At 40.1% G+C, this 21,228-nt stretch overlaps 2 protein-coding genes across 4 annotated transcripts in view; one reads left to right on the top strand and one right to left on the bottom strand.

Annotated features, from left to right (window-relative positions):
* agbl1 (AGBL carboxypeptidase 1) overlaps nucleotides 1-21,228 on the bottom strand; it is a 222,757-nt gene that overhangs the window by 181,443 nt on the left and 20,086 nt on the right. The window lies entirely within an intron of this gene.
* Nucleotides 871-17,297, top strand: klhl25 (kelch like family member 25). 2 transcript variants are annotated; one of them, XM_039656892.2, is made up of 4 exons: nucleotides 871-1,021; nucleotides 3,925-4,035; nucleotides 5,192-7,039; nucleotides 16,070-17,297. In XM_039656892.2, exons 2-3 carry the CDS (start codon nucleotides 3,972-3,974, stop codon nucleotides 7,003-7,005), a joined length of 1,878 nt encoding a protein of 625 aa, XP_039512826.1. In that variant the 5' UTR covers nucleotides 871-1,021; nucleotides 3,925-3,971; the 3' UTR covers nucleotides 7,006-7,039; nucleotides 16,070-17,297. The 2 variants fall into 2 exon arrangements, with proteins under 2 accessions (XP_039512826.1, XP_039512827.1); XM_039656893.2 differs by lacking the exon at nucleotides 3,925-4,035.

Raw genomic sequence — 21,228 nt, 5'->3', positions numbered from 1 at the left:
TCACAAGATGTAAACAACACTGGTCCAGAAACACTTCCTGTTTCAGTTAGTAACTGTTTTCTTTATTTCACATGTAAAGAAAACATCTTAAAGATGTTTGTTTAACTTTTTGATTCAGTTTTAAATGTTCTGTTGGTTGTATTTTATCCCAGCTTTTATGTAGTGTTAAAAAACTGAAACAGGATGTGCTTCTGGACCAGTGTTGTTTACATCTTGTGAAATGGTCTATATTAGGCTATGCCTTCATTTCAGCAGAGCCCATTAAACTTTTATTTTGGATGCATAATGATGGAAAATTGGACATGCGTCCATACCCGAGAGATAAGAGATCAAGGTGTGTGTTATGATTTATCATAGCTAAAAATATAACAATCCCACTAGATGGAGCTAAAGGCATTGCATTTAAAAATCTACATTTACAAGTGTTTATATATGTACGCGGATAAAATATAATACACGGAAAGGGATAAAAGTGCAGATAGCACTAATTCAGTGCCTTGCTAATTCAATAATGAGAATAAAATAAAGCCCGTTTTAAATTATGTCTAAAAAGATGGGCTATAATTCAAATAGAATCACATATTTTCAAAAATACTGCCAAGTTGAATGAATATTTTTCATTGTAGCAATTTAAAAAGCGTATGTGAACACACAAAAAAGTCACAATATTGTTGTGATGCCTTGTGTGTCCTCGCCCGCCACGACGCTCCTCCCCCTGTTCAGTCATTGGCTGCTTTGCAAAGAAAACAGCGCAGACTTTCAGCTCGGAACGTTCCTATTGGTTACAATTTATATTTGCATAAAGTCTCAGTTCGTGATTGGGCAATGGCATGTCAATCACTCTTTACACATTCCCCCGCTTTTGGATATTACCTCAGGAGACTCCACGGTTTTTCATCAGTGAGGACTGGAATGTGAACAAAGTAACAGCCAACCAGACAAGAGGTGAACTAAAATATGATTTCTTCCCTAATTCTAAAAGCACACAACGTCAGGATTTGCCACTAACGCGCAGAATACTGTAAGTATAGCATGTCTTTCTTAAAAAAAAAAAAAGTCTTACATTAGATCAAGAAGCTTAAGACTCTACCAACATCTGTACTGTTCTTCCTGTTTTGGGCAGAGCAGGAAAAAACCCAATACAATCAGAAAGGATTAGAATCTATGAGCTGGATAGGGACTGGTGGCCACCTGGGTGTAAATCGGAAGATAATGATCGCTTACAGGGGAAAGCAGCGTCTTTACATGTCTCTAATCACCAGGAGTTTGTCAGGCTTTCTTCTGCATGTCAATACGCCGAGTTACAACTCTCCGCTAACAGCATTAGCTCGTCTCATTCACAGTATCGTTACAGAGGGCTCGCTTTAAATTAAACGCACCCTAATCTGTCATTTCTGATATCACTGATATTATTTTTTATTGTACAATTACATTTTACTTGATTGTAAGTTTTCCAGTTATGTTTTTACATTGTTTAACGCACAAGCGAGCTGGCTAACTCTAGCTTGAGTTCGTGCGCCCATTTCTGAAGTCTCGAATAGTCGCCGTTTATTACAAAACAGCCTTATTTTATTGCATTATGTATCTTAATATTTTATAGTCTAAGTAAGGAGGTGACATGTTAACTGAGGGAATAACTGAGGTAAAATTGTGCATTGTATCTTATTATTATTTCCACCCAAGCCCGTGCTACAGTACACCTGCTCCTACAGAATATTGACACAATTCAAATATTGTGTGTTAAGAGTCAGGAAATTCACAATGCAACATACAAGGTTCAGGGTTCATGTGTAACGTAGTATTTGAAGTTCATTCCAGTTATTATTGTATCGGTCATAGTTCACGTAGACAAGCCATCATATTGGCTGCTTTTTACTCCTGCAAAGTTTTCATGACCCTAAAATTGTCATCATATTCGCCTAAAAATACTCAGCTATTACATTTATGCATAACACTACCAGTGGTTCTTAGTTGTGTTCCCGAACACAAAGTTTTGGAATGCTCTCCAATTTAACAACCAATTTCCCTTATCGGCTCATTTTTAGGTGCTATGTGTTCTAAAATAGGTGTCTCAGTCCTGGGTGTCACGGGACTGTTTTTAATGCTTTCACTATATTTGTTGACATCACCACAAAAATGGCCATATTATTAAAACCCACTGTAACATTAGCAGCAAACTCAATTTACAGTTTATGCAGTTTCTCATTCTCAATTTTATGTCAAGCTATTGTCAGTAGCAACTCCTAAAGAGTGACCCTCAAAAGAATAACTTTGTATTTTATATATTTACCCCTAAAAAGTCGCGTTTCCACCGCAATTACTAGGAACTTTTTTCATAGGAACTTTTTTGCCCCAGACCGCTTGCTTACTGCGCGGACTAAAGTACCGGGAAGATTAGTGATGTTGAACTACATGCGACTGCTCTTCCCAGCCTGCGCGTTTGTTTTGAGTTTTGTTTGGAGGAGATTCAAGCTGTGCTGCTTTTGTGTGCGATTGGTTTAATAACGAGGTAATTAACAAAACGGCAGAAAATAGACGAGCACCCAAAGCGTATTCAGAAAGCTCGTAATGCTAGATATAAAAGTAGATGTTTGTTATCAGCAGACATTGACCGTGAGATGGATGGGAAGAACACGCGCCATCGGGCAGAAAGAATAAGTGGTAAGAACCAATAAACATGTTCAGCGCACAAGCCCACCCCGAAAGTTCCTGAACTCTGAAAATGTACTGCCTCACCCGCAGGAACTTCCTGGGGGGGGATTTTTACCCGGAACTTCATTTAGACCCTGGTTCCTGCAGTGTAAACACACCGGGTACCACCCCAAAGTTCCTAGTTCCTGCGGAAAGTTCCGGCGGTGGAAACGCGGCTAAAGGTTTTAGTAGTATCTTAAGGAAAGGTATTACTGGTCTATGGTACTTACATGCACCTTTTAGAGCTAAATAGAGTACAAAGTTGTCCCTTTAATGTCTCAGTGACAAGCTGATGTTCCTCTAAAGCAGGGTTTCTCAAACTAGGTCCTGGAGGGCCACTTCAGGATCAATAGAAACTCACAGGTAGGTGTGTTTGATCAGGGTTGGAGCTAAACTCTGCAGGACAGTGGCTCTCCAGGACCGAGTTTGAGAAACCCTGCTCTAAAGGTAAAACGTGCTGTGTACTGCTGCATTTTGAATTGTAGTGGTGCACAATCTGTGCATAATCAAGCTTGCTTAGAAACATCTGTGTCCACATACTTGTGTTAAATGTTTTAGGCTGCGTGCTGATAGAAGAATTTGGTCCTGATGATGGACTTCATGCAGGCCAGTGATTCATTGAGCTTTTTTCAAATCCGTGAGGTTGCCCGCTTTTGACTTTCCTCGAACACACAAAACGCACCTCCCTCCCTCCTTTGCTGTAGCTTAACTGAAATACAGCTCTAGAATACCAACATCCTCAGTGAAAAGAACCTGGAAAAGCTATTTAGTCCTAGGAGCTTGGATGTTTACACAGGAAGAACATTCAAAGAAAATAAGACCTTTGTGCCTGAGCCTCTCAGTGGCATTGCAATTAAAAGGTGTCATTCATGCTGGTGAGAATATCCGCATGGATAGGTAGTTAGTTTGTTCGCATTGAATGATTCAGCAACTTTGGCACAGCTCATGCTGTTGTTGAGTGATGGTTACCACGGGTGATGGGATGAACCATGCAGGAACTCCAAGGCAGTTTCATCAAGCTGTGAAATAATAGTTAGGCTTCTTTTTCAGTTCTTTTTTTTAAGTCAGCCACAAACCTGACCATAAGTCAACTGTTGTGGGATTACGCAACATTGAATCTATTGTCACAAAAGCCATGGCTTGCAAGAAATGCCTGGAAGCCCTTACAAGGGCGCTCATATTTATATGTGAAAGAAATAAATGCATTTCTCTTTGTTCCCTGGTCCCATTAAGGACAACTCTGTCGACCTGGTCTGTTGAGGGGACGCTTTTTGGGACCAATGCAGACTCCCCCTCAGATCCTCACTGTCAGTGCCTGTGCGTGGGTCAGCAGTTTTTGTCGCTGTAAGTGGTTTTAGACACCTGCTTGCTCCCTATTTTCGTTTACCCATCAACAGCCCTGCATCCAATCCCTCCGATACCAGCCTCCCAGTTGCCCTTATCCCCCTGCATAGCTTTCTGCACGGATAGCTGTGACCTTGCATCCTTTGTGGTCAACCTCTGGCATTGTGATTCATGTCAACTCGGGAGTGTGATCCATAAAGACCCTGCTGATGTTTGTGCATGCTTGCGCCCCTCTCATCACAATAACCTCAAACCGCATCAGTTAAAGAATCCAGTTTGCATGTAAGCACATTCACTTACACAAAGAGCCACTGATAACATTGAACCTTTGCAGACCGAAAGGGCAAAACTGTCTGGATTTCACCAAATCATGCACTGCATTAAAGCAAACCTGACCAAGCAAAACACCTTATGGGTGTTATGTATTTAAGTGACAGGACAATTCTGGCAGTTTGTTCATGTCAAGTCACATAACTTCGCTTTTTTGTTAGATAGATGTTCTCTTGCAATTTCCCGAACTTCCCGAATTAATTTTTTTTCTTTTTATTTAGGTGTTCATTGTAATTCTGGTATTATAGAGTTTCTGAGGTTCTGTTTGCCAAAAACAAAGGATTGCTGATTTAATAACAACCTGTCAGCATAACTGTAAGAATTAGAGACTGAGTTGATTAATTGTGTACTTTGTGTTGGCTTAACAGTGTAAAGAAGGATTACAGTTCTCAGATCCTCTGAACAAATTTACAGTGAACTTAACTGTTGAAGTAATATTACATTGCTGAAAGAGCCGGTAATATCTAGTTAAATGTCAAGCAAAGTTTGTCTATTGAAGGATGTAAAAATGTCATCCAGGTAATGCATTTTAAATCTCCAGACATTATACACAAAAAATAAGCTTGTAAAAGATTATTGAGCCAAGGTATGACAAATACTACAACCACATTGAAGCTAATGCTAATCATCCAAGATTAATAGTTACGTTGTCTGCAGGTGAAAAAACTAGCACTAGTTGGCTCTAGATTTTGTTGATGCAGCACCATTCCACTTTCTCACTGGTAATATTATTGGCAAGCATAAAATGTAGAGCAGTGAGTCATCCCCAATACTGAAGATACTTTTCACTTGCCTAACCTCTTGTTGTGCTTTTTTATTTTCCTAGTTCGGGATATTGGAACGAGTGAAAATTTGGACGTGCTGGAAAAGATGTCAGTCAGCGTCCATGAAAACCGCAAGTCGAGGACGAGCACAGGCTCCATGAACATCTCGCTCTTCCACAAGCCCTCTCATCCAGACAGTGTGCTCACCCACCTCAATACCCTTCGCAAACAGTGCATGTTCACAGATGTAACTCTATGGGCAGGCGACCGCTCCTTTCCCTGTCACAGAGCTGTGCTTGCTGCTTGCAGTCGCTACTTTGAAGCCATGTTTAGCGGTGGCCTCCGTGAAAGCCTTGACAATGAGGTTAACTTTCGTGACAGTGTTCACCCAGAAGTTCTGGAGCTACTGTTGGACTTTGCTTACTCCTCACGTGTCATCATCAATGAGGAGAATGCAGAGTCACTTCTCGAGGCCGGAGATATGCTACAGTTTCATGATATCCGTGATGCAGCAGCAGAATTTTTGGAGAAGAATTTGCACTCCTCAAACTGCTTAGGAATGATGCTGCTCTCTGATGCTCATCAGTGCAAGCGCCTTTATGAGCTGTCATGGAGGATGTGCCTCATTCACTTTGAGACCCTTCGAGACACTGAAGACTTCTGTGGCCTCTCGAAAGACAAGCTTTTGGACCTCATCCTGAGTGATGAGTTGGAGGTTGAAGATGAACAGATTGTGTTCAACGCGGTCATGCGCTGGGTTAGGTATGACTTAGACAGCCGCAGAGACCATCTTCCTGAACTGTTGCGAGGACTACGCCTCGCATTGTTGCCCTCGGGATGCCTCATCGAGGCCGTGGCATGTGAGGAACTTGTGATGTCTGATAAAAGGAGCCGACAGATTGTTGATGAGGCCATGCAGTGTAAGAAAAAGATTCTGCAGAATGACGGCGTTGTCACTAGCCCCTGCGCTAGGCCTCGCAAAGCTGGGCACACGCTTCTCATTCTTGGGGGTCAGACGTTTATGTGTGATAAGATCTACCAAGTGGACCACAAAGCAAAAGAGATCATCCCTAAATCAGATCTTCCCAGTCCCAGAAAGGAGTTCAGTGCATGTGCCATTGGCTGCAAAGTTTACGTGACAGGAGGAAGGGGGTCAGAAAATGGAGTGTCAAAGGATGTTTGGATATATGACACGGTACATGAAGAATGGTCGAAAGGTGCCCCAATGCTAATTGCACGTTTCGGACATGGCTCGGCTGAACTTGAAAACTGCCTTTATGTTGTGGGAGGTCACACTGCTATAGCAGGTGTCTTCCCAGCCTCCCCTTCAGTATCTCTTAAACAGGTTGAGCGGTATGACCCCTTAACCAACAAATGGACAATGATGGCACCACTTAGGGATGGTGTTAGCAATGCAGCAGTGGTCAGTGCCAAGCTGAAACTCTTTGTGTTTGGTGGAACAACCATCCACAGGGACAAGGCCTCAAAGGTCCAGTGCTATGACCCTGTTGAGAACCGTTGGACCATAGCTGCCGAGTGCCCGCAACCCTGGAGATACACCGCCGCTGCCGTTCTCGGCAGTCAGATATTCATAATGGGCGGTGACACAGAGTTCACAGCAGCGTCCGCCTACCGATTTGATTGCGAGACCAATCAATGGACGCGTGTAGGTGACATGACTTCGAAAAGAATGAGCTGCCATGCTGTGGCCTCTGGTAATAAACTCTATGTGGTCGGTGGGTACTTTGGTACACAGCGGTGTAAAACCCTGGATTGTTATGATCCGACGTCGGATAGCTGGAACAGTATAACTACCGTGCCTTATTCACTGATTCCAACTGCTTTTGTCAGCACCTGGAAACATCTTCCTGCATAGTCGCCTCCAATTAATGTGTATGGAGCTGATCTGGGTAAGGTTTTTGGCTTTTCTTTCATTTTTGATGTGCTCCTGTGTATTGAAAAACTTTATACTGAAATGACTAACTATTCTTTCTGAATGTGCAAGTATCTGTATTACCTTATCTGATCTATACACACACACACACACACACACACACAACTGAATCATTTTGCATTGTAGGTGCTTCCACTGAAAAGTGCTTATCATAATTCTAAGTAGAGTAACAACAGAAGTCAGCAGGCTGTCGATCTTCACACATAAACAATGATTTTTGTCAAGAGAACTGAATGCCAAAATGTTAAATTGGGGCTTGACAGCCTTCTTTGAAAGCGGCTGAGTGCTCTTATTATTGAGGTTTTTGAAAGTGGTTGAGCAAAGAGAAAATTGTGTTAAACCATCTGGATGTCTAGGAATATTATAGAGCAGCGGCTGTCATTGAAGGGCAACATCTTCTAGAGGGTTGAAGGTGGAGGCTTGAACATCTCATGAATTCTCACTTAGGATCATAGTGATGCGTCAGCACTAGTAAGCCATTGAAAAATTGATTTGTGATCTACATTACAAAGCTTTTTCTGTCAATTGGCTATTAGGTTGAGTGAGAGCACAAAGTGGCTTAATCTCTGTAATTACAGGCTGCAATGAGGGACTCAGTCTAGAGAGATTTCAGGAGGAGGGTGCTTCTTGTTGCTGAAACAGCTGCTAAAGCATTTTGTTTCCCCATCAAAAGCACAACAATGATTTTTTTTTTCTTCTGCATTTAAATCTTGACCACTGAATATGTTCAGTCTTGGCTGAAGATGTGAACAGAAACAGTTTGAACAATTGAAATGCGATTTGCAGAATTTGCATTTCCCATTTGTGCATTGAAGTCCCCATGCCCAGAAGCAATCATTTTCTTTGGCTGTTGGTGCATTAATAAAGAGCTATGTATGTGCTTCATTAGAGGAACTATATTTATTATGTGTGAAGAGTGAATGGTTTGTTACTTAAGGTACCTGCTAATTTCTTGTTTCCATCTTTTGTGTATTCTCGACAAGGTAAAAGATATTAGCCCAATTTCAGTTTTTAAAGCTTTATGTATTTTGGCAAAATAAATTATTGTATTTGAGCTGTGTATACGAAATAAAATCTGTTTAGTCATTCTAAACAACAGCTAATTCCAATAATTTATTTCAATGCATCACCACAGTATTTTAAAGTTTTTTGTTTTTTTTTTAATTTTGGTTTAAAGTTATAAATAAATTATAATGATTACACTCTCCCAAGAAGCAAGAAAACTCTCCCATCATTCCATTATAAGCTCCCTATTTTACTATCAAACAAAAGCTTAAGAGTATAAATGTAAAGCATTGAATTGAATTTTTAAAAAATGCTTATTGACTATATGAAATGCATTAAGCTTCATTATAATACCCTTTCTTCTTTAGGCATCTTAGACTCATTATCATTTCTGCCATCATAATATCTTGTCTGTCAGCACTTATGAAGACCAGGGCTAATAGGTCATTACAGACTTAATATTTGCATGAACAGCCTTTCTCGGAAGCCAGCGAGCCCCTTGTCTGCCTGAAGTCAGAGTTGAATGATGGTCTGCCTGCATATTGGTTTGTATATGGACGCAGCAAAGGTTGTTGCTTCTTAAACCTAACACAGAGGAATTACAATTGTGCCGATGGTCTCTATGAATGCGTCATAACAGTCAGCTGAACATCTCTCACTTGTGTCATTTGAATTAGACTGCCTGGGGAGGGACCACAGCCGTCTCATTGCATCTCCTGGTGATTAGAAAATGATTACTTCTGTGAGTAATCATTAACACTCTTCACCAGCCAGCAACTCCGTTCACACCACAAGTGCTTCATTTCACAGAGAAGCAGGTGGCCCAGCAAAAGCTGGGTTTTATAATTAGCCCCAGGGGGCTCAAAATCAGAATGTCTGAAGGACGCCCTGGCAGGCCTACCGAAGGATGTTGGCAGCAGCAGCGTCCTCCAGGAACGCCCACAGGAAGAGAATAAACATACCAACCAAAGGGTTAAAGCATAGTTTAGCTGGTTAGCATGGCTCTGCTAGACTCTGCTGATAGCTTTTTTTTTTTTTTTTACTGAAAAAATTCCAGGCCGAGAAAGGTTTGTATGCGTGCCATGCTCAAGTGGAATTTAACGAACCATTCTTTACCGTTCTTGAAGCCATTCGGCCCGAAAGGTGGAAAAACAGCTTTTAACATCACAGCTTGGGCTCGAGGCATATTTTTTTATGATTGAGTTATTTACAACTCAAAAACCACCTTGCAGCAGACCTGACCGTCCTTGAGCAAAGATGTCAGATTTCAAATTCTTCAAGTATTATATAGACCTCCCACAGTCTCCTATTCATATCTTTACCCTGTTCAGTCTCACAACCTTCTCTCTCCTGATAAAGTAACTAAAGAAGTGGAAAGCAAAGGCTGGTGTGTTTCAAACTCCTACTGAGTTGAAGCAATGAAGAATTCATATAGATGAGTATAGGCAGACCAGCTCTATGGTCTCACTGTCTCACACTTAAAATGCCTGTTGGTCTCCATAGTGGAACGTCTCTGTCATTATGAAAAACAAAACAAAGAAGAATGAGCTTCATAAATGATTTAAAGGCTGGCATGTGCAGGGTTGGGATTCCACTTTCAGTTTATAAATATTTTAAAACCTGCAGCGGCCAGGGACAAGGAGAGGAGTACCTGAATGTAATCCATTTCAGAAAGCTGTGCATCATGTTAGACAACAGGATAATTGAATCCCACTGTCTAAATTTGACATTATTAGTCATAACCAGACAGCCTTGCTGAAAACTGTATATCAAGTTTCATTCACGGTATAGTATGTTTTTCTGGAGACCTAACGTCCCTTAAAAAAAAAAAGCAAAGAAAATGAAGAAAAGCTTTTAGAGTTTAGTTGGCAGAGGTTTTCCATTAAATGAAAAGGCTTATGTAAAGCTTGTCTCATGGTAGTCCCTATAATTTTTAGTTTTTATTTTATGCCACACATTGTCAAACATTTTATTCATGAGCCGTTATTTATTATATACATCTTTTTTTCTGAGTAGTATAGTTTATAAACTGCATATTATTTTCCAAGTATAGTTCACCCAAAAATGTAAATTTACTCGCATTGATGTTGTTCCTAACTTTCTTCTGCAGAACACAGAAGATATTTTTAAAATAAAATGTTTTTTGGCTATACAATAAAATGTACTCAGTTACTAATGTAACCTTGGTTCTCTCTAGAAGAGGAATCGGGTACTGAGTAGTATCTAATGCTAGGGGTGTAAATTATCCTTCATTTTGAATCACTGTAAAACTCATTGAGGCAACATGCAAACATTGGCAAGATGGCTTGCGTGCCTATTGGCTGTCCTGCGGCAACTGCAGCAGCCTATTGAGAGAAGCCCTTGGTGACGTCAGATCCAATGGGGGCGTTTCACGCAAAAAAGCGGGCGTGGCCTAGCCCTGTAAATATAACTTGATGGCGATGAAAAAAACAATTATATCAGCCCCAAGCAAACCAGAGCATGTTGCAGGCATGGCAAAGATACGCAGTACTCGTTCCCTATTCTTGAGAGAGCCGAGCTTACGCTACTAACTGAGTACATTCTCTTACGAGAGGTTCTAAGGCAGGGGCTCATAATCATCAGGGACTCACAAGGAGTCTAAGAAGAGAGGCTAGAAGCGGAATTCACAATAAGTTAGCATCCTAAGGGAACTAATCACATCAACAGTGTTCCACACAGTCAGCCACATGTTCGGCCTGAACTGGGTAATGGTATGGGTCTTACTTTTGCCCATGGAGTTATTTTATCGATCAACAAGAGGTGCTCAAGTGGTTTAGATATTCTGAGCTGAAGTAACGGGGCAGACAATACTGGCGGGAACCTCTAGCTTATAAAACCATTTTAATGTAGAGATAATTACAGATATCCTGCAAGGTAATCCCGATAGACCAAACCCACAATGAAGCCATGCCTCTTGTGGAGTGCGCTCTAACACCTAAAGAATACTTCAAGCCTTTAGACGTGTATGCCAGCGCTATGGCATCAACTATCCATCTGGATAGGCTCTGTTTCGATGTGGCTACTCCGGCTAGTCCTTTAGCTCATTCTCTGAACGAAACAAAGAGCTGCTCAATCTGTCTGAAAGCAGATGAGAAACAGACACAAACTCTTGAAATGTCCTGACTGGGCAAAGGTGGCTTGCGTCTAGTTTTCAGAGAAGGCCGGTTTGGAAGATCAGCAGTACGGCCATCGAGTGTAATGCCGATACAGCCTGCCCAGCGGCGGTAAAAGCGCAGCTGTGCATAGTAAGTAAGTAAGTAAGTAAAATTTATTTGTATAGCACTTTTCTCAGATGAAATAGTAAAGTAGTGGAAGTAGTGTGGCAAGCTTTAGAAGGTAGCTTTGTCTTAGCTCGCCATCCATCAGAGGGAGGGCAAAGATGGGCCGCTACAACTTCTTCTACTGGAGGAAGAGAGTGGTATCCTCCGTCTTTAGCACCGTCCACCACGGACAATGCTGCTGAGACAAATGAAATGGCGGTCCCCATCCCTGTCACTCCATCTTTAAAAAGATGCTGCTCTTTTAGATAGAGAGGGAGAGTGTGAGTCGAAGCGGCGAACACACTCGGCTGAGTTAAAGGATTAAAACAACAGAAAGCGAAGCAGGTACGGCGACTGAAGGCAGCCAGATGAAGGCCAGCGGCTTCAGATGCATAGGCTCATCCCGCAGAAAGCTTTTCTCAGACGGCTCGGCGTCTTCACTCCACAGCAAAGATCACACATTGCTGGATCTGATGAAAAATCAGATAATATCAGCCCATCGAGCAATATTTATAGGCCCAGGCCACTCCTGCTTTGGCGGGAGGCGACGTAGTGGGCCAAAGTACCCCCATTGGATCTGACGTCACCAAGGGTCTCTCTCGATAGGCTGCTGCAGTTGCTGCAGGACAGCCAATAGGCAGCAAGCTGTCTTGTCCATGTCTGCATGCTGCGTTTTACATTAATTCAGAATTAAGGATAATTTTTGGCTTCAGTATCTTGTGGAAAAGAGGTTTTCCCTTAGCGTAAGATATAACTCAACTCAATGAAATTTGGAACCCACTGACTTAGAATTTGTTTGTTTTGTATTGTTGTTGTTTTTTTTTTTTTGTCTACACAATGAATCATCTTTTATATTCCACAGGGAAAAAAGGTTTAAAAACCATTTCCTTTGAGTTACCCCACCCCCACACTTTACCTGAACAAAGGCCTTCCTTTGCACTACAACTTTACAGTGGGCTTTCTCAAACCACTTCTGTTCGGGAATCTCCCTGTGTTTGATGGAATCAACTAGCATTTGAGTGTGTAATTTCAGAAGGAAAATGCTGGCACAGTTTTGTTTTTATCCTCAGAATGACCACTGGATAAATGGTCAGAAATTGCCCAAGCAACATCATAGTTTTCAAATGTCATTGTTGTTTCCAAAGTATGAGCTATTAATGCTTTTTTTTAAAGTAGCATCAAACTTGTTGATTAATTTACAGGATGTGAATTATGACCAGAAGCTCCAGGTAAATATAATAGGGAATATTCTGGCATTGGCAGCGTCATCTCTTTTGACACCCCTATAGCACATCCCATATGTCCTCAATAAGACTTAGTTACTGATTTTCCTGCCAACAGTGCAGTTTCATTGGCAGCATTGTGTTCAACTAATCCAGGTAATTTGCCAGTTGTAACAGTTCTAACCTCTTGCCAACCACCACAACCTCCCATCCCATCCACTAAAGGAGGGGGCCTTAGAAAAACTAAACCAGCTAATTGTTTTTCTGCTACAGAACCCATAAATCGGATTGGATTTTTTAATCTAATCACTCTTTGTGGCATGCATGTTACTAAAGCAGGAAACACAATGTTTTGGCAGTGTACACTGTTCTTCCAACTGGTGGAAACAGGCCGATACAGGTAGCAAAAGACCAGATTTCCCAAGCATTTCACCTTCTCTGGCCCACTTTGCACTGACACAATGGTGAAGGCTGGATAAGATTTGCCTAGTCATTGTGCCTTGTTTAAACTGTGGATTTGCACACTCAAGAGGCAGATGCCCTGTTTCCTGGAATGGCACTGCTAACTGTAATCAGTCTTTATACCAATATTTATCCTTCCCTATATATATATATATATATATATATATCACTCATCTAAAGGATTATTAGGAACACCATACAAATACTGTGTTTGACCCCCCTTTCGCCTTCAGAACTGCCTTAATTCTACAGTATGTTGCATTGATTCAACAAGGTGCTAAAAGCATTCTTTAGACATTTTGGCCCATATTGATAGGATAGCATCTCGCAGTTGATGGAGATTTGTGGGATGCACATCCAGGGCACGAAGCTCCTGTTCCACCACATCCCAAAAGATGCTCTATTGGGTTGAGATCTGGTGATTGTGGGGGCCATTTTAGTACAGGGAACTCATTGTCATGTTCAAGAAACCAATTTGAAATGATTCAAGCTTTGTGACATGGTGCATTATCCTGCTGGAAGTAGCCATCAGAGGATGGGTACATGTTGGCCATAAAGGGATGGACATGGTAAGAAACAATGCTCAGGTAGGCCGTGGCATTTAAATGATGTCCAATTGGCAGTAAGGGGCCTAAAGTGTGTCAAGAAAACATCCCGCACACCATTACACCACCGCCACCAGCCTGCACACTGGTAACAAGGCATGATGGATCCATGCTCTCATTCGGTTTACGCCAGATTCTGAATCAATTCTGACAGAAATCGAGACTCATCAGACCAGGCAACATTTTTCCAGTCTTCAACTGTCCAATTTTGGTGAGCTCTTGCAAATTGTAGCCTCTTTTTCCTATTTGCAGTGTAGATGAGTGGTACCTGGTGGGGTCTTCTGCTGTTGTAGCCCATCCGCCTCAAGGTTGTGCGTCTTGTGGCTTCACAAATGTTTTGCTGCACACCTCGGTTGTAATGAGTGGTTATTTCGGTCAAAGTCTGACTTCTATCTGCTTGAATCAGTTGGCCCATTCTCCTCTGACCTCTAGCATCAACACAGCATTTTCCCCTACAGGACTGCCAAATTCTGGATGTTTTTCCCTTTTCACACCATTCTTTGTAAACCCTAGAAATGGTTGTACATGAAAATCCCAGTAACTGAGCAGATTGTGAAATACTCAGACCGGCCCGCCTGGCACCAACAACCATGCCATGCTCAAAATTTCTTAAATCACCTTTCTTTCCCATTCTGACATTCAGTTTGGAGTTCAGGAGATTGTCTTGACCAGGAACACACCCCTAAATGCATTGAAACAACTGCCATGTGATTCGTTGATTAGATAATTGCCTTAATGAGAAATTGAACAGGTGTTCCTAATAATCATTTAGGTGAGTGTATATTTAAATGTCTATATTTATATAAAAATAAAAAATACTTAAAAACAGTTGCATATAGCAAAGCAAAGCAACATCTGGCAATAGAGTGGAATGACGTCAGAACTCAAAAGAACCAGTAGCGAATTAGTCTTCTACTAAGACATTCCTATGGGGTCTTAAAAGATCAAGAAAAAACGTCAAAGTATAGCCAAGTTTTGTTTACCACAGGCTTATTTTACTCCTAAATTGAAAAACCCCATAGGAAAATCTCAAAGGAACCAGCGGCAAATTAGACTTCTGGGTTCTGACATCATACCTTCTCCACTATTGCCATTTTTTCTTTAGGTTTGATCAACAAAACATTAGTTGTTTGAATGGACTTGTTCTAGTCTGTGTGTAGAAGTTAAATGGGAAAATAAAATAATGATAGGGTGGAATTCCGAATGGGTCGTTAATTTTATTTCTTTATTTTTGTGTTTTTAATTAGGGCTTTGTAGACCAGTATAGTATTTCTCGAGATAGAATTATACACTCAATTCACCTGCTCACAGGGATTTACCTTGAGCCTTTCACCTAAGGCAATAACACATTTAGCACACTACACATAGCAGTTTTATCCTCTACATCTGAAAAGTATTTTAAACAGTGTCAGCAGCATTCCCTTCAAGTACATGTGGCAGCTATTATGCCAGATCCGAATCTCACATTTAATGAATTATAAAGTAGATGGACACAAAACCCACACCTGGGATCTGCAAAATACTTACTTTGTTTTTAGTTCATAAAGAGCAGGAGTTCGTTTTGATGGATATGTCAATGCAGGCTCTGAAATCATTTCATTGTTGTGGTTTAACTGCTTACACCCTCTAGGGGAGGCATTAGCTTTAAATTGGAATGTATTAGAGGTGATGAGAATTGAATTAGAGGCAGTCAGACACCCCTGTTTGCAAGCGATTGATTTTAAATCTTCTGTAAGCGTAAACTCATTTAAAGTCCTACAAGACTGCAAATCCCATATGTTCTCCACAGACACAACAGACAAGGTTCATTGATGACTGTGATTGATTTCAAAGTGTTTTAGATTCAGGTTTTGAGTCTAATTTCCTCTTTTCTGTGTGCCAACTAAGGAAATTTCCATTGCAACAGCAGGTAATGTAAGATACGTTTCTCGTGTGGTATAAAAAAACATGGTAAGGATACAGATATAATTTTGGTTCACAAGATCTTGATTTGATTACAATTGATTCTTTTAAATTTATTTTAGTCTATTTTTCATCTCTGCCAATGTTGTTATACAGGGCAGTTTCATACTGGGTCAAACTTACTCATAACTCTACTCATTAGAAAACCCAGTTCATAAAAGTCGTTTCAAGAATTAGTCTACACCGGTTATGCTGTTTGTTTATAAAAGAATCAAGTGATTATTCGTGGAAAAAAAAAAAAAAAACTTTTTGCAAAGATTCACTAAGCTCAATACTTTGGTAGAGAATCTCAAGAAATTGTCTGTCTTCCCTTTCTTTTCTCCCGGTTAATTCATATTCCCTCTTACGATTGCATCAAGTTTGAGTGCAATGACTAGGTTCAAATTACAGAGATTGGCTCGGAGTTGTGAGGAATTCTGGTTTCATACTGTGCCGTCTCTCATTGCAGGTGTCATGGTCTTCTAACTACCCTGAATGGACTGCAGCAGAGCTGGATTGTCATTGGCTGGCCTGAAGCTCTGCTCAGTGGGTGTGGTGTGGCTGTGGTCAGTCACGGCCACTCTCAAAAACAAACCATCTATCCACTGCTGAGAGGAGCCACAGAGAAGAGCTGAAAAATCTCCAGAAGAGAGGCCACAAAGGCCTTTTCCCTACAGCACAATGCTAACTCATGCCATGCTTGTTCATTGCCAAACAAATGCACAAAGACACACTACACTCTTGCACCAATATCTGCTCTTTGGAGACTCTTTTGCAAATCAAACAAGGTCAAGAACTTTCCAGTGAACTATGTCAAACGGCAACTAAAGCATGATTTTCTTTCGTGAAACTTACTACTTCATTTTCAATGGCAGTACAGCATGTTCATGTTGGTTCCAAAACGCCTTACGGACACAGCGTTATACGAAACATCCGAAACGTCTACAGATCTGCAGAACATCCCCATGGGAAACTGCAAGTTTACTCGAGCAGGAGGTACAATTCCTGCGGGACTTTTAAGTCTCTCTGAAATGAGTTTTAAACTGCTACTTGTATAGATTCTACAGCACAATGTATTATCAAGGACTTCCTCTCGTTTTGAGATTTCTTGAAGGTTTAAACATTTGATAAATGCATTTAATTGATGTGTTTGTGACAAAAATAAGTAAAGAAACAAAATTGCACATGAGACTATATGATGGATGATGAGGGCATTTGTGTTTGTTACAGTTTTCCTGGATTTGAATGCTGGATTATGTTTAAAAGAACATTCTGGGTCCATATCTGCTTCTACATCATCCAAAAATTGACCTATTCGTTTACCTCACCGTAACCTTTATTTTGCTTGGTTTTTAAAGAAAAGAAGGAAGAGTCTAAATTATTGTTTGTGATTAGAGTTTAATTTATATTGAATCTAAAGTAAATTTTAATGTTGAAGGTTGGGTTTTTGCTCGCTTACAGTCTTAAATCTCTTGAAAAGGGATGTGAATTTAAATTTTGTTTCAGGGAGAGTTTGTCTTCTGTAGTAAACGGATCACTGCTAAACATTTCCATTTGAAGGGGACTTTCTGGGATTATGCAGCAGATCCCACTGGCGTCCTTGTGAACTGAATTCCTGGTGCCTAATACCGGTTGATGTGTTTGTTGCTCATTCAGTCTATTGAAGGGTTTGAATAAATGATTTTTTGATGCTTGCAGACTGGTTTCATAAGCACCCTGGGGGATTAAAAAAGCGCCTGGAAAACTCCTCTCTGAAAACTCCTCCACGAAACATCCAAGGTTTTTTGACGTAACCGGAATGAGCATTACTGTACGTTTTCAGCTAAATCTTAAAATGCCCAAGCTAAATCCGCAAGGACCTTTTTGGAAATTCTTCTCGAATTAGAAGTTTTATCCAACGCATTCTCATCCTTTAACGTCATATAGAACGCTATATGACAAAACGGCGCTATACTACGCACATGGCACCCGTTATCGTTAATATAACACGTGCTGTGAGGGCTAAGTTTAGGTGTGGGGTAGGGTGTGCGTGTCATATTCACGCTAAAGGATTTATAACGTCTTGGGTTCGCGTGTTATATTAACGATAAAGGGTGCCATGTGCGTAGTATAGCGCCGTTTTTGCATATAGCGTTCTATATGACGTTAAAGGATGAGAACGGGCTGGTTTTATCCAATGATTTTCTGCTCCTACAGATATAGAATTTACATTTTGTAAGGAGCTTTGTTGTTGGCTGCACAAAGGAATATGTACAAAAAAATCTAACATATCGGTAACACTTTATTTTACAGTGTCCTTACATAATGTTACATGTATTTAACAGTAATAATAGTAAATTATGCATAATTGTAATTAACCTCTAACCAAAACCTAATCCTACTTTAAAGGGATACTCCACTTTTTTTGGAAATTGGCTCATTTTACAACTCCCTCAGAGTTAACAGTTAAGTTTTACCATTTTCAAATCCATACAGCCGATTTTCTGATATTTAGAAGAATATCAGTAACCAGACAGTTTCTGGTCCGATTGACTTCCACTGTAGGAAATATATACAAATATATATTGCAGAAGTCAATGGGACCAGAAACTGGTTACTGATATTCTTCTAAATATAAGAAAATCGGCTGAATAGATTTAAAAAAAAAAACAGGGTTGCACTCTATTTCAATAGTCACTTTAGATGTTCTACTAATTATAAGTAACTTTTCAACTACATGTCAACTAACTCTCATTAGAGTATTAGTATATTATAGTAGACTGTCAGTAGACTGTTAGGTTATGATTAGGTGTTAGACTTTGGGTTAGGAGAATACGTTTACTTGTAGTCGCCAAGTTACTTACAGTCAGTTGAATGTCTGTTGGGGAACCAACAAAATAAAGTGTTAGCAGATATTAAGCTGACAGTCTACTAGTACTCTAATGACAGTTAGTTGACATGTAGTTGAAAGGTTACTTATAGTTGTCTAAAGTGGACTATCGAAATAAAGTGTTACCAAAAATGGTAAAACCCAACTGTTTAACTCTGGGGGAGTTGCAAAATGAGCCTATTTACAAAAAAAGTGGAGTATCCCTTTAACCCTATAGTAATGAAATTGATTAATATTACTCACTTCTTATATACTGTAACAATGACACCTTAAAATAAAGTGTAACCGAAATATCTTTAGTTAGAATTTAGTTTCTTACGAACAAAGGAATTGATGAATAGTCAAAATGAAGCTATGTTTACTTTTTCTTACTATCTTTATTGTGGCTGTTTTTTAAACATCCGCTTTATTCCTTAAAATAGAGGGCGCAGAGTCCAGGAAATTGTGCTGTCGTCTGGAAACTGAGGCTGGCATTTCAAAATGATTCCTTGAGGCACTTCTGTTTGCAAAGTTTTTATGAAGTTCAAGTTTACTCTTGAGCCCGTGAGAAGCTATTAGCACATCTGACGCTGACTGACAGATACACTGCACTGCAGCAAGAATAGTCGGTTTGGAGTGAGACGGAGCTGTGTGAATATTTCAATTTCGAGAACCAACCACTTCAGGTGCAGTAGGGGCAATGGAACATTTGTGATGTATTCAACAACTAAATAGCGGAGTCCTCTTAGATAGGAGATACAGGCTAGACTCTCAGCAATTTCTTTTCAAGCTTCTAATCTGGTACGGTGGCTGACAGCCCAGTGGATTCTGGGAGGGGGTGAGGAAGATAGACAGACGGAGCACCCTGGGTAAATGGAAGGTAAATCCTCTGCTAGGCAAGAATGTTGAGCACAGTACCTCCTGCCACTCATTAAGCCTTTCAGGCCACCTGCTAGCCCTGAGGACTGGGCTCAAATAACAGCCATAGCCTGCTACTGACACCAAAGAAGATGACCTCCACAAGGTTCAAGAATATGCAAAACATAACTATTTTAATAACCCAGTCTTTGGGTAAACCTTCTGAAATATATCCATGTCATATTCACTCACTTTTGTGTGCATTATTTTGCATCATAAACATACATTTACTGGCGTGAGGGCGGCACAACCTGACCGGGACCCCTTGTAACATTCTACAAGGTAAAAAAAAAAAAAAGTATGACATCTAGTCGAGAAGACTAATATTAACGTTTATCAGATATTGGTTATCAATATCAATTTTAGAACAGTTCCAGTAGTGGGATTGAATAAGCGCACTCTCTATAACGTCCACAATTGTTTCGGACACCCAAATGGCTGTTCCCTCAAATAAATAAGCACCACATAATTTTCTGACGTCAACCCGACTTTCATTTCCAACCAAAATCCAACGTCTACAAGCAAAAACGTAGCAAAAATGTAGTGAAGTTAAAGTAAAAAGTTTCCAGAAAAAAAAAAATAATACTCAAGTAAAGTACAGATTGGCTACTCAAAAAGTAAATATACTTTGTTACTGTCCACCTCTGCCTGTCCTCAAATCACACCAATGGCAAACCACAGCCATCCAATCAATTCCTGGACATTTTCTCTTGTTCAAGATGTTTCACTCATACATAGCCTACCTCACAATAGGGAAGAAAAACCTATTGCAACTCCTGTTTAATGCAGTTTTCTTTTAAACTATGTTTCAAAATGTAATGAATGCTGAATTTTCAGCCTTTACTCAAGTTTCACATGATCCTTTAGAAATCATTATAATACTGATTTGGTGCTCAAGAAACATTTTTTTTTATTATTATCAATGTTAAAACCGGTTTGTTAATATTAACAATGCAATATGACGCTATATGACAAAACGGCAAAATACTACGCGCATGGCACCCTTTTATCGTTAATATAACACGCGAACCCAAGATGTCATAAATCCTTTAGCGTGAATATGAGACTATCTTACCCTACCCCACACCTAAACCTACATATATTAACGATAACGGGTGCCATGTGCGTAGTATTTCGCCGTTTTGTCATAGGATAAGGATGCGTTGTTGGATGAACAGAGAATTCAAATGAACTTTAGCACCATTTGCAATCTAAAATCGCATGTACACTATAATGAACATGAATTTAAAACTCAATTTAAACTCATTCATTTGCAAGTTCAGCCTCCCCTTGTGTGTTTAAGATGTTTGGTCTTTGAATGCAGTTGTTTGGCAGATCAGCATTGGCAAACTCATGCAGAGAAAGTTTGCTAATTGAAATGCAGAAATGTGTTTTTGTCTCGATTCTCTCTGAACTGGTGCATAATTGAGGCTGTAAAGCATTTCGCTCATGTATATTTTAACAGGTCTCTCCTGCCCGTTTGAAAACTCCCTGAAACACTTCAGCACAAGTCTCATTAACTTCAGAAGCCTTGAGAAAATGAGAAATAAATTTAACAAAACATTTGCAATCCACAGCAGTAGCTTTAGATTTCATCATTGCTTTTATCATTTACATCACTGCATCATACATCTGTTGAGGCCAGAATAAAGGATTATACTTCTTTTTATACATTTTACATGGACATCAGGTTATATAATTAAAACTATGTCAGGAGAAAGAAAACAAGACCTAGACTATAGGTTTGTACCGACCACAGTTTGTTTTGAATTGTCAATTGCTGACTGCCACCGCACAAAACCATTGAATTAAAGAGGCATTTAGAAAAACATTTAGGGGAAATTAAGGCACATTTCCACCGT

Source organism: Pimephales promelas, chromosome 25 (genome assembly GCF_988280905.1).
Source record: "Pimephales promelas chromosome 25, fPimPro1.hap1.1, whole genome shotgun sequence".
Taxonomy (NCBI): Eukaryota; Metazoa; Chordata; class Actinopteri; order Cypriniformes; family Leuciscidae; genus Pimephales; species Pimephales promelas.
The sequence above is the reverse complement of the archived record's forward strand: the minus strand, read 5'-3'. Positions and strand labels throughout refer to the sequence as shown.

Bases quoted from the DNA above. Each gene is read 5' to 3' on its own strand.
- klhl25 (XM_039656892.2), top strand. From the start codon at position 3,972: ATGCAGACTCCCCCTCAGATCCTCACTGTCAGTGCCTGTGCGTGGGTC. The intron at 4,036-5,191 runs GTAAGTGGTTTT...TTATTTTCCTAG, and splicing joins GGTCAGCAGTTTTTGTCGCT to TTCGGGATATTGGAACGAGT.